The following is a 13,381-nucleotide window of genomic DNA, read 5'->3' on the forward strand; positions in this document are numbered from 1 at the left end:
GGTCCTCAAGATCCACCTCACAAGGGAGGGCACTCCAGGCCTGATCCCTGGCATGTGCAACCTGGCACCTGGGCACCTTGGAATTGGCACTCTGGCTGTGGCACCCAGGCAGTGCCAGGGTGCCAGTGCCAATCTGTTGGTGACAAGGTACCTGGGTGGCAACAGGAGTGCCAGGATACCACCCTACCCAGAGCCCAACCACCCAGGGGCCTCCAGTGACCTGGGAGACCACCCCAAGTTGCCATTATGCCTGGTCCATGTTTACGTGGACCAGTGATAAACGATGCCACGGCGCGATCTCCCAGGCAAAGGCATTCGTTCCCGGGCACTGGGAGAATCCAGTACAGATACATGTAAGTGACTCTAACTGCTCAATTAAATATGTGAATCTGGACCCACCCAGTGAGGGCGAGATCCAGATTGCGAGATCTCGCGATATCTCATGAGAACTCACGAGGCGTTCCGAGCTTCGCAAATCTCGCGTGAGAACGGTCTTGTCACGTCACTGAGTCGGGCGCAACGAGGCTGTTCAATCGCGCCCGTGATTTGATGAGAAAAAGACACTGTGGTCTGTAATTTGGCACTGCTAAAGGTGAAGCAACATGCCATCCATGTTTCTAATAGGAAAAGAAAACAAAGAAAACATTCATCAAAGCTCATCTGTCTGGGACACTAATTCTTATATTACAATTGCATTTTAAATTACCGGAACCCAGAACGTTTCCCCTGAGTCTGGACTGTAGGGCCCTTAATCCCTGGGTTTATAATGGACATGATGTAGAAATTTGAGTCTGGGAGTTAGGTGATTTGGGGAAGGAGATTGTGTCGCTGTTTGTCGGGGCCGAAGCTAGGAAGAGATGGATGCCAGGCCTGAGTGTCACGACAGTCAGAGATATGGGTCCCAGCTAAGAATGCTGGAGAGCTTGGATCAGGGGAGGGAACTCAAGGGTCGGGCGAAGAACAAAGTAGAAATGGCCTTTGGAACCAGCTGCCATGGGGAGAGGGGTTGCCAGCGATCGTATCCTCCTGGTTCCAGATTCAGTCAAGATATCTTTAACGTCATTAATTCTTCAGCCTCAGAAAAACCTGATCCAGCAGTGGTAGGTGTGGGGTGGGGGGGGGGGGGTGGGGGGGGGGGGGGGGGCGCTCAAACAGTCATTGGGCCCCTGATCTGCATATGTCATGTGTCTATTTGGTAAAGGCTGCATATTTTATCCAATGTGACACACTTCTGGTTGCATGGACCAATTTCGTGGCCGTAATATTTTTGTCTTTTTTATCGACTTTAAACTGATTGTACCCAACATCTAACATATTTTCTGACTGGCATGCTAGCTCTCCATTCACTTTATTCTGACAGTAAAACCAAGAGACACTGGTCTTCTCATGAAGAAGATCAGAAAGATGTATCTCATGAATCATTCAAGAGTTTTGTCTCTTCTTAGATACACATCCTTAAAACATTATAAAAACACATTTTGCACTGTTTACATACTTTAAGAAGTCAAAGAGAAGCATATTAAAAATACTATTCAGGGCTAATTTAAAAATGTACTCACCGTGCGAATACCCAAGCCACTCAGCATATACACAACATCTTCTGTTGAAACGTTTCCGGAAGCACCGTTAGCATAAGGGCAGCCACCTAGTCCAGCAACAGAGCAATCCACTACACTGATTCCCATCTGTGTAAAAGAGCAGAATTGAATCTCTGTTACTGTGTTACTTTGACTTTTTACGTCTCGTACTATGTGTGCCATCCTTGTAAGAGTAAGGACAACCCATGGAAATGATTTTATATTGAGAGAAAGAGCTAAATTACTTGAAAAACATGATAGGTTGTAAAGTTAATTTACTTCATCAGACCAAGAAAGTAATAATAAATGAGGGATAATTAACCTGAAAGTCAGTTTGAGTGTAGCCCATGCTACGTCGTGATGGGGATGGATGGAACTTAGTGGGTGGGGTTGTTAGCTGAGAGTTGTATGCATCTTGGAATTGGTGTGTGCGGTTTGCAGATCACTCAGAGATAACCAAAGTCATTTATAGTTCAATAGACGCGCACAGTATTCAGGGTAAAACCTGAACGTCATCGCTGACCATGTGGAATATGGGCGAGGCTTAACCTCTGTTCGAATTTTGTGAGGGAGCAGAAGTTGGACGGTTGCCTAGTTTGGAACGAGTGGGAGAATCTACAGAGTGTTGCGGTTAAAAAAAAGCAACAAGCGGTTTAGCTTCGAAGTATTGAAAAAGTAACCTGAACAAGGGACTGAGACATTCACAGTCAAGAGATGGTAAACTGAAGTTTTACCTCTGAGGTGGGAAGCTGGAGCTGAGGAGAATTTTCCAGAACACTGTGGCATACTAATGGGTGGTCACTACAGAAGTTAATAACTTTAAGATTAATGTATCTTCGAAGAGAAATCTTGAGGGATGTAAGACACAGACCTGAGTGTATAACATACATAGATATTAACCATATTGTTAACAGTGCTTGTTTTCTTCAGCCTTTTATATAAAGTTTGCTTGCTAAAAAAGGGAAACCCTCTGGTGTAGTTCTATTGGTTAAAACAAGGTGTTCAGATTTCTATCCACATTGAAACAACTTTTTCAAAAACCGAGCAGAGGAGTTATCACTGTATCGAGGCTGATACTTATCCCTCAATCAACATCACCAAAACCAGATCATTATCCCATTGGTGTTTGTGGGAGCTTGCTATGCAAAAATTGGCTGCTAGATTTCCTACTTTACCACAGTAACCACATTTCAAAAAAGGTATTTAATTGGGTGTAAAATGATTTGATATGCCTTGAGGTTGTGAAAGGTGCTAAATCAATGCAAGTCTGTCTTTTTTGCACAGGCTATTTTCAACCATTGCTCCAACAAATTTATTTTGACAATTCAGAATACTTATTTCAGCTGTCAACTATTTCACAAATATTCGCAGTGACTTTGTGGGCGCCCCACCGACCGGTGCCACGGCTGGCAGAAAGGCCTTCGCCGGCCAACGCGAGTCCGCGCATGCGCCGGAGCGTCAGCGGCTGCTGACGTTACCCCGGCGCATGCGTGGTGGAGGGGGTCTCTTCCGCCTCCGCCATGGTGGAGGCCGTGGCGGCGGCGGAAGAAAAAGAGTGCCCCCACGGCACAGGCCCGTCCGAGGTGGGCCCCGATCGCGGGCCAGGCCACCGTGGGGGTACCCCCCTCCGGGGTCAGATCGCCCCACGCCCCCCCCCCCCCCCCCAGGACCCGCTCCCGCCGCGTGCTCCCGCCGGCACCAGAGGTGCTCTGATTCCCGCCGGCGGGAACGGCCTGTCAGCGGCGGGACTTCGGCCCATCGCAGGCCAGAGAATCGCCGCGGGGGGGCCGCCGACCGGCACGGCGCGATTCCCACCCCTGCCGATTCCCGTGGAGAATTCCGGCCACGGTGGGGGCGGGATTTACGCCGGTCCCGGGCGATTCTCCGACCCTCCGGGCGGGTCGGAGAATTCTGCCCGAGCTTCCAATTCCAGATTTATTTATTGAATTTAAATTCCACCAGCTGCCAAGGGAGGACTCAAACCTGTGTCCCCCAAAGTATTAACCTGGACCTCTGGATTACCCCTCCAGGGACATTACCACTGTCTCCCCCACAATTATCAATCTGCACAATCATCTTCAATGTCAATTCTAGCTTCACTATTATTTTGTTTCTTTACATTTCGTTATGACGCAAAGGTGCCAGAAAATAGGTTTCTCAATAGAGATCTAAAGGTCTTAGAATGTATGGGAACACTATAAAATAGAGCATTTTATGCTCAAATCTCATGGGAAAGAATTCACACTCAGAAACAGGAAAAATTTAAAACATTTGAAGGGCCAATCTTCAAGCAACATATTGGCAGAAGAAATCTCATCCATCCTCCCTATTCCCCGTCCCGCCTGCCCCCTTCCCCATCTCAGCAATGTTTATCCAATGCGAATGGACAATTATTGTAGGCACTGCATGAGCATATGCTCATCAGATGTGATACTCTGAATACCAGGCCCTGTACAATTCATGCTGTACCAAATATATTTGGCGATGTTACTACTGTCTCGCAATCTCCACTACTTTTATTAGGATTAAATCATCTCTTGTCTGTAAGACATATGGTGATGGTTAGGAAAACAAAAGTAGTTTAAAGAGAAGTAGATCTGTATTGGTAAATATTAGAAGTAGGTTTGATTTTAAGCGTGTTTAATTTAATGTTTCCGGACCTTTGTATGTGTGGGGGTTGGTTAAGTTCTGACTATGCTTCTACTGTGCTTAGAGAGGGCTACAACATGAAGAGTAAATAAAAGGCATAAAGCATGTGGGTGTTGCTCAGCCACTGGGGCCTTGTCGGGTAGAGCAGCTTTTAAGTCTTATTTTAGCTCATTTGTTAGCAGTTGGAGATACAACCTCAGGGAGTGAACATCTCTCAGCTCCACAGAATGGGAGCTGTTAAGAGGCAGGTTTCCTAAAGTACAAGTTACAATCCAGATAACCAGGGAATTGGGGCAGAAAGAGCATTTAAGAAACCAGGGTCTGGTTTAGCACAGGCCTAAGTAGCTGGCTTTTAAAGCAGACCAAGGCAGGTGAGCAGCGCGAGTTCAATTCCCGTACCAGTCTTCCCGAAAAGGTGCTGGAATGTGGCTACTTCAATGAACCCAAGTATTCACCTGGTTTTAATTTCTCTTATTACATTTGGCCGTCTCTATTGATAAATTCTGATGGATATTGAAGTAAGAGTCAAAAGCCTGCAGGATTCTTCATAAGAAGTTGAAATCTCACCACCTTCCTACATTGCCATGATGTTGTCAGTGATAGATCCTACTACCTAAAGTAGCGCACTGATTTGGTGTGTTTGATCTGTTTTCCATCATCCTGAAGCAGTTCTGTTCCTTGTGAGCATTTATTTCTCCAGTTGTCCCAGTTCTGGATCTGTTGCGAGCCTTCTGCATTCAGGGACACCACCCAAATAGCCCAAAGGCCATGGCGCAGGGACGCAGAATGGGCGTCAGGTCCGCGATCGGGTCCGACGGCGCTCCCACGAATCTGTGGAGATCAGAGAATCGATGGCAATCGCGCGCGCGCGGGGTTGACGCAGCGCGGGGTTGCTGGCCCTTGAAAGAGTGCCCACAGCGATTCTCTGTCGGCAACTGGTCGAGTTCCCGTCGGCGTGGTTCACTCATGGTTCCACCCGGCGGTCACTTGGAGTGGTGGCTGCGGACTCAGTCCTCGGCCGCCCTGGTGGGGGGGGCGGCGGGATCCGTCACCAGGGGGGACCTCCAGGACAGCCAGGCTCGTGATCGAGAACCACCGATCGGCGAGCATGCACAATTTGGGGGGAGGCTATATTGCTGGGGCTGGACTGCTGTGTGAGTCCGCCATGTTGGGTGGGGCCGCCACCGCAGTCCACCACCTCGCGCATGCGCGGACCCCCGGTCGGAAGTACAGGGCCCCGTATTGGCAGTCGGAGATGCAAGGAGCACTCCGGGGCCCTGTTGCCCCCCTCAGGTAGGAGAATCACTCTGGACTTTCTCCAGAAAAGTCCAGAGTGGTTCGCGCCCGTTTTGTCGCGGGTGTGGGGACATAGCCCCATTATCAGAGAATTCCGCCTCATAAATCTCTCCCCCACCCATGCCCCTCAATTTAAAGTTAGGGACAGGATGTTTAGAGGGGCTGTGGGGGAAAATATTTTCACCCGGAGGATGGTGGGCATCTGGAACTCACTGCCTGAAAGGGTGGTGGAGGCAGAGACCCTCATAACATTTAAGAAGTGTTTAGACGTGTACTTGTGATCCCAAGGAATACCAGGCTGTGAGGCAAGTGCTGAAAAATGGGATTAGAATGGGTGGCTGTATTTGACTGGTGCAGGCACGATGGGCTGAAGTCCCTTTTCTGAGCTGTCGACCTCTATGGCTCTAACAGTCCATACGCCATAATCCTTCCACCCACCCCCAGTAGCCAGAAGCCATGGAATGCTCTCCAACAGCCAGGAGCCAGAAACAACTACCCAAAGCCCAGGGGCCAGCGACTACCACCTCCATCCCATTGCGTGCCAAGATTCTGACCCTCTTATGTCTCCCATAGGATTACCATAAAATGTGGAGCGGCCTGTAAATCTGATTCAATTTCCTCCTTCACCAACTTAATAGTTTCTTTATTGCTCATTTTCGCCTCATGAGCAGTGCCCCCTCATCACTTGCCATAAGCCGTTCATAAACGTGCATCCCAATGTGATGTCACCATGACCTCGACTCAACACTAACCCTTGCAGTGTTTCCCGCCCCATCCCACTGCCCATTCTGTGCTGTAAAATGCTCACCATCCAATCTTGCGGAACACAAGGAGGCGATTTAGTGTGATGTTCCTATGCTGGTTATTTGAGGGACATCCAATTAGCCCCATATCTCTCTTCTTGCCCATCCCCCGCATCCCCCCCCCGGCTATACAATTTTTTCCTTTTCAAGTAGACATCTACCTTATTTTTGAAAGTTACTATTGACGCAGTTTCTAGCACCTGTTCAGAAAGTACCTTCTAGATCAAAACCATTTGCTGATTTAAAAAGGTTATTTACATCTCCTCTCTGTGGCTCTTTTTCCACTCTCTGTCCTCTGGTGACTGATTCATCTCCCAGTGGAAGCACTTTCTTCTTGTCAACTCTGTTAAAACTTGTGATAATCTTGAGACTTCTCAATCTCCCCTTAACCTTCTTTGACCGAAGGATAATAAACTTCCTCTAATACAGTTAAATCCTGCAAACAATTGACAAATACATAGGCTTCTTCAACAAAATATTCAATGGATCAAATTTTACAAACATGAAAATTCAGAGAAATAATGTATCAACGCCCAAATTTACTCTCTGCAACACACAGAATCCCTACAGTGCAGAAGGAGGCCATTCAGCCCATCGATTATTCACTGACCCTCCGAAAGCGAACCCTACCTCGGCCCACTCACCCGCCCTATCCCAGTAACCCCATATAACCTGCACATCTTTGAAAACCAAGGGACAATTTAGCATGGCCAATCCACCTAACCTGCACATCTTTGGACTGTGGGTGGAAACCGGAGCACCCGGAGGAAACCCACGCAGACACAGGGAGAATGTGCAAACTTCACACAGTCACCCAAAGCCGGAATCGAACTCAGCGCCCTGGCATGGTGAGGCCGCAGTGTTAACCATTGTGCCACCATGTCGCTCCCATCATAAATACAAATTTAGCCCAACGCTGTCACTACTTGTTTTCATTAATGTAGTTAATTAATTAATTATTTAAACAATTTTAACCAGCATAATAACGTGTAACCTGTGGATTGAACAAAAACTAGAAAACTTGTAAGTCTTGAACTGTTCGTCACAAGCTTGGAAGGAACTGGGAATGCAATGACATTTTCAATTGGTGCATGTGTGATGCTGAGAGAAACAGCAGATGGCAGTGTTAATTAACTGCAAGGTTCTTCTGAACAAGTGTAAGAATACACTTATGTGATTCCAAAGCAGTCTTTTAACATCTTATTTTCATTAAATGATGTCCCTACCGATGCAAGCTTTTAATACGAGATGGAATGTGTCATCAGCAGGGCTATTAAGCAGCAGTTGCTGAACAATAACCTGCTCACGAATGCTCATTTTGGGATCTGCCAGGGTCACTCAGCTCCTGAGCTCATTACAGCCTTGGTTCAAACATGCACAAAAGAGCTGAACATCAGAGGTGAGGTGAGAGTCACTGTCCATGACATCAAGGCTGCATTTGATCGAGTGTCAAACGAAGGAGCCTGAGCAAAGCTGGAGTCAATGGGAATCAGGGAGAAAACACTCCACTGGTTGGAGCCATAACTGGCATAATGGAAGATAGTTGTGGTGGCTGGAGGTCAATATTCTCAGGTCCAGGAGTTCCTCCGAGTTGTGTCCTAGGCCCGACCATCTTCAGTTGCTTCGTCAATGACCTTTCTTCCATCAGAAGGGCAGAAGTGGGGATGTTTACTAATGACTGCACAATGTTCAGCACCATTCGCAACTCCTCAGATACCGAAGCAGTCCATGTCCAAATGCGGAAAGTCTTGGACAATTTCCAGGCTTGGGCTGACAAGTGGCAAAAAACATTTGCGCCACACATGTGCTAGGCATCGGTCATCTCCAAAAAAAGATAATCTAACCATTGCCCCTTGACTTTCAATGGCATTACCATCTCTGAATCCACCACAATTCTGGGGATTATCGTTGACCAGAAACTGAACAGGACTAGCCAATGTGGCTACAAGGGCAGGTCAAAGACTGGGAACTCCACATCGAGTAACTCACCCCCTAAAGCCTGTCCACCGTCTACAAGGCACAAGTCAGGGATGTGACGGAATACCCTCCACTTGCCTGGATGACTGCAGCTCCAACAACACTCAAGAAGCTGGACACCATGCAGGACAAAGCAGGCCACTTGATTCGTACTTCATCCTTTACTTTCAACATTTGCTCCCTCCACCACAGTGGCATTAGCATGTATTATCTGATAAGGTGTTGGCAAGGTGCCACCTCAAAGATTCCCACACAGGATAAGTGCACATGATGCAGTAGGTAACATAGTAGAATTGATAAAAGTTTCATTTGCTAACAGGAAGCAGAAAATATGAATAAAGGGTCTTTTTTGATTGGCAAGCTGTACCCTGTGGTGGTGTGCTACAGGGATCAATGCTTGGGACCTCAACTTTTTAAATCTACATCAATGATTTGGATGAGGGGACTTAATGTATTGTTGCTAAATTAGCCAATGACACCAAGATAGTGAGGAAAGTAAGTTGTTAACAGGAGGTAAAGAGTCTACAAAGGGACAGGTTGAATGGGCAGGTATATAAATTGGCATGGAGTACAATGTGTCCAGTCTAGCATGAAAGATAGAAAAGCAGTCTACTATTTAAATAGAGAGAGATTGCAGAATTTGGTGGACCAGAGGGATCTGGGTGTTTTGGTACATAAATGAAAACATAATAATATGTAAGTACAGCAAGTGAGTAGGAACGCAAATATTGGTGTTTATCGTAAGGGGAATGGAATATAAAAATATGGAAGTTTTACTGCAGTTGTACAGGGTCTTGGTGAGACCACATCTGGAATGCTGGGTATGTGCTTGGTCTCCTAATTTGAAAAGAAATATATAATTGCATTAGAAGCAGTTCAGAGTAAGTTCATTGGACTCATTCTGGGGATAAAAAGCTTATCTTGTGAAGAAAGGTTGGACAATTTGGGCCTATACCCATTGGAGTTTAGAAGAATGAGAGGTGATCATATTGACTAGAACATGAGGTGACTTGATTGGATGGATGTTGAGAGGATCTTTCCATTTGTGGCAGAGACTTGAACTGTGGAACAATGTACAAGAATCAGGGGTGGGATTCTCCCCTACCCGGTGGGGCAGGTGGTCCCGGCGCCGAGGAGTGGCGTGAACCACTCTGGCGTCGGGCCGCCCGGAAGGTGAAGAATCCTCCGCACCTTCAGGGGCTAGGCCGGCGGTGGCGGCATTGGTGCCGCGCCAACCGGCATGGAAGGGGCTTGGCGCCATGCCAACCAGCGCCGAAGGGCCTCCGCCGGACGGCGCGAGATGGCGCATGTGCGGAAGCGTCAGCGTGTGCTGGCATCATCCCAGAGCATGCACAAGGGGTTCGTCTCCGCACCGGCCATGGCGGAGGTCCACAGCAGCCGGTGCAGAGGGAAAGAGTGCCCCCACGGCACAGGCTCGCCCGCGGATCGATGGGCCCCGATCATGGGCCAGGCCACTGTGGGGGCACCCCCCCCCTCCCCCGGGGCCTGATCCCCCCCGAGGACCCCGGATGCCGTCCGCAGAACCAGGTCCCGACGGTACGGACCTGGTCCAATTAACGCCGGCGGAACCGGCCGTAAACGGGCGGCTGCTCGGCCCTATCGCGGGCCAGAGAGACGGAGAATCCCGATGCCCGTGCGATGCCGCATCACAAAAAGGGTACAGCGGGATGGAGAATCACACCCCTTATGGTCCTATCTACAAGATCTACTGCAGCAACTGAGCACTGATCCTTTGACAGTATCTTCCAAACCCAAAACCTCTATCTAGAAGGTCAAGGGCAGCAGATACATGGGAACATCATCACCTGGAAGTTCCACTCCAAGCCACACAATCCTCCTGATTTGCAATGATATAATTGTTCCTTCACTGTTGTTGGATCAAAATACTGGAATTCCCTTCCTAACAGCACTGTGGATGTACCTACACCACTGCAGCAGATCAAGAAGGCTGCTCACCACCAACTTCTCAAGGGCAATTAGGAATAGGCAATGAACGTTCTCCTAGTCATGAATCATGATTTTTTTGAACAGCTTTATCAACTTGTCCTGCCACCGTCAAGTGATTTGCCTGTGTGAATCTGCAGGTTTCTCTTTCTCTGCACTCTTTTAAAATTATACCATTTCATTTATAGCATCTCTTCTCATTTTTCCTTCCAAAATGCATCATTTCATACTTCTCTGCATTACGTTTCATCTGCCATGTGTTTGCCCATTTCACCAGTCTGTTTATTTCCTCCGACTGTCTGCAACTATCCTTCCAAGCCTGGTTTCATCAGCAAACTTTTAAATGATGCTTCCCTGTTCCCAGCTCCAGGTTGTTAATTTGAATTAAAAAGTGTAGAGGTCTTAATAATCCCGAGGGGACACCACTATTTACTTGGCTCCAGTCTGAAAAAAGCCATTCACTATTACGCTCTGCTTTCTGTTCCTTAGCCAATTTTATATCCAGGCTGTCACTTCTGCATTAATCCCATGGGCTTCAATGTTTGCTAATAAGTCCATTATGTGGTACTTGATTAAATGCCGCTTGAAAGTTCATAAACAGATCAACTGCACTACCTTCATCAATCCTCCCCATTATTTCACTGAAGAACGCCATCAAGTTTGCCTTTAAAAAGTCCATAATGGCTTGCTTTTATTAACCCATGTTTTTCCAAACGACAACTGAATTTGAAATAAAAACAGAAAAATAAGGTGAAATCTCAGCAGGTCCGCCAGCATCTATGAAGAGAGAAACAGTGTTGACGTTATGAGTCTGTACGACTCTATCTCCGACTCTTATGGTTCTTTTGCCCGGATTTATTGCCTCGAGAGGTTTCCCACCACTGACGTTAGCTGATTCTTTCCTTTTGTTTTACCCTAAAATGTAACATTTGCAATCCTTCGGTCCCCTGGCGCCACGCCAATAACCAAGTAGGATTGAAAGGTTGTGGCCAAAGCCTTCGGCGGCTGCCCCATGCAACATGGCGGACTCACTGCAGACCAGCCCCGAAAATATAGGCCCCACCGAGATGGCGCGCGTCCGTGGATCGGTGGCCCCCGATCGCTAGCTTGGCTGTCCGTGAGGCCCCCACCCGGTGAAGGATCTCCCTCCCCCCACCAGGGCGGCCGCCGACTGAGTCCGTAGCCACCACTGGCCGTTCCCAACAGGCAAAACGTGGTTAGAAACGCACTGTCGGGAGCTTGCCCAGTTTTTGTCGGAGAATCGCTGCAGTGGCCTCTCTTAATGGCCCCCTACCTGCGCCCCATATACCGTGCGCGCGATTCTCCGGGACCGGACAATTGCGGGAGCGGCATTGGACCGATTTCGGGTTGACGGCCATTCTCCGCCCCTGCGTTGATCGAGATTTCGGCGGGGAGGATCCCGCCGCCTATCTGGACAGGGTGACTCTTCTGCTTTGAGAAGTGCCAACTACTTAACTACCTCCACTTTCTCTCTTTCTATCCTAATTTCCTTGATGCACGATGAATTGTACAAAGACTCAGACTGGGTACAACTGTGGCTTTATTGCAGTAAGATGCGTGGCCTCCTACAGCAGCTGGCGAAATGGCAGCTGAATAGAGGACACGCATTTTTATACTCCTCTTCCTGGGCAGAGCTAGCGGGCATGGACTACCGGCGAACCTACCCTACCTTACATCACATAATACAGGTGTAACAGTGGTTTACCACATTCACCCCCTGTTAAAATGAGACCGGCGGGGGGTGGTGTAGAATGATTTAGAGTCGTGAAAATTATGTACAGTGTTTTATTAGAAAAAAAAGGGAAAAAAATGTCTTTTGCAAGTCCGGTGCCAGTTCGAGGTTCAATCGGTCTGGGGCCTTGACGATCCGCTGGGAGCGACGTAACGGTGGTGGCGATGTCGATTCTGGCGACGTCGGTGCCGGCCTGATGTTGGGTGACTCTGGGAGCGTGCCGAAATCCTCCTCATCCTCTTGCGTGGGCAGGGGAAAGGAGGGATGGTCCTCGCGGGGTTAATTTTGGACGTGCCGGGTGAGGGGAGGATGGCGCCTGGCCGGGGAAGTATGCATGGGTGGAACCAGCTGGTGCCAGGTCCTAGAGGGAGACAGTGTCTTGGCGGCCGTCGGGGTACGCCACATAGGCATACTGGGGGTTGGCATGGAGCAAGTGTACCCTGTCCACCAACGGGTCCGCCTTGTGGAGTCGGACGTGTCTATGGAGCAGGACCGGTCCTGGAGCTGTGAGCCAAGTCAGGAGTGACATTCCGGAAGTGGACTTCCTGGGGAAGGCAAAAAGACGTCCACGTGGTGTGTTATTTGTAGTGGTGCACAGTAGTGACTGGATGGAGTGGAGTGCATCAGGGAGGACCTCCTGCCAGCGAGAGGCCGGGAGGTTCCTGGACCGTAGGGCTAGTTGGACGGCCCTCCATACCGTCCCGTTCTCGCTCTCTATCCCGGGGGTTGTAGCTGGTCATCCTGCTGGAGGCGATACCCCTGCTGAGCAGGAACTGACGCAGGTCATCACTCATGAATGAGGATCCCCTGTCACTGTGGATGTAGGCAGGGAAACCGAACAGAGCGAAGATGGTGTTGAGGGCCTTGATGAAGGTGGCGGACGTCATATCGGGGCATGGGATGGCGAAGGGGAACCTGGAGAATTCATCGACCAGACTGAGAATATACGTGTTTCGGTCGGTGGAAGGGAGGGGCTCTTTGAAATCCACGCTGAGGCGTTCAAAGGGGCGGGAGGCCTTCATCAGGCGCGCTCGGTCTGGCCGGTAGAAGTGCAGCTTGCACTCGCACAGACCTGGCAGTCCCTGGTGACTGTCCGTACTTCCTTGACAGAGTAGGGCAGATTGTGAGCCTTGACAAGATGGTACAACCATGTGACCCCCGGTTGACAAAGACTGCCGTGCAGGGCCCGGAGTCGGTCTACTTGTGCGCTGGCACATGTACCTCGGGATAGGGCATCTGGGGGCTCGTTGAATTTGCCGGGGCAATACAGAATCTCGTAATTATAGGTGGAGAGCTCGATTCTCCACCGCAAGATTTTATCATTCTTGATCTTACCCCGCTGCGTGTTGTTGAACATGAAG

General features: G+C 48.9%; 1 protein-coding gene across 1 annotated transcript in view; it reads right to left on the reverse strand.

Annotated features, from left to right (window-relative positions):
* hmgcll1 (3-hydroxymethyl-3-methylglutaryl-CoA lyase-like 1) overlaps positions 1 to 13,381 on the reverse strand; it is a 177,830-nt gene that overhangs the window by 12,715 nt on the left and 151,734 nt on the right. The window contains exon 8 of the mRNA XM_038800460.1: positions 1,560 to 1,685. Within this exon, the coding sequence (XP_038656388.1) occupies positions 1,560 to 1,685 (126 nt within the window). The remainder of the gene's footprint in view (positions 1 to 1,559; positions 1,686 to 13,381) is intronic.

The sequence above is a fragment of the Scyliorhinus canicula genome, chromosome 6 (genome assembly GCF_902713615.1).
Source record: "Scyliorhinus canicula chromosome 6, sScyCan1.1, whole genome shotgun sequence".
Lineage (NCBI taxonomy): Eukaryota > Metazoa > Chordata > Chondrichthyes > Carcharhiniformes > Scyliorhinidae > Scyliorhinus > Scyliorhinus canicula.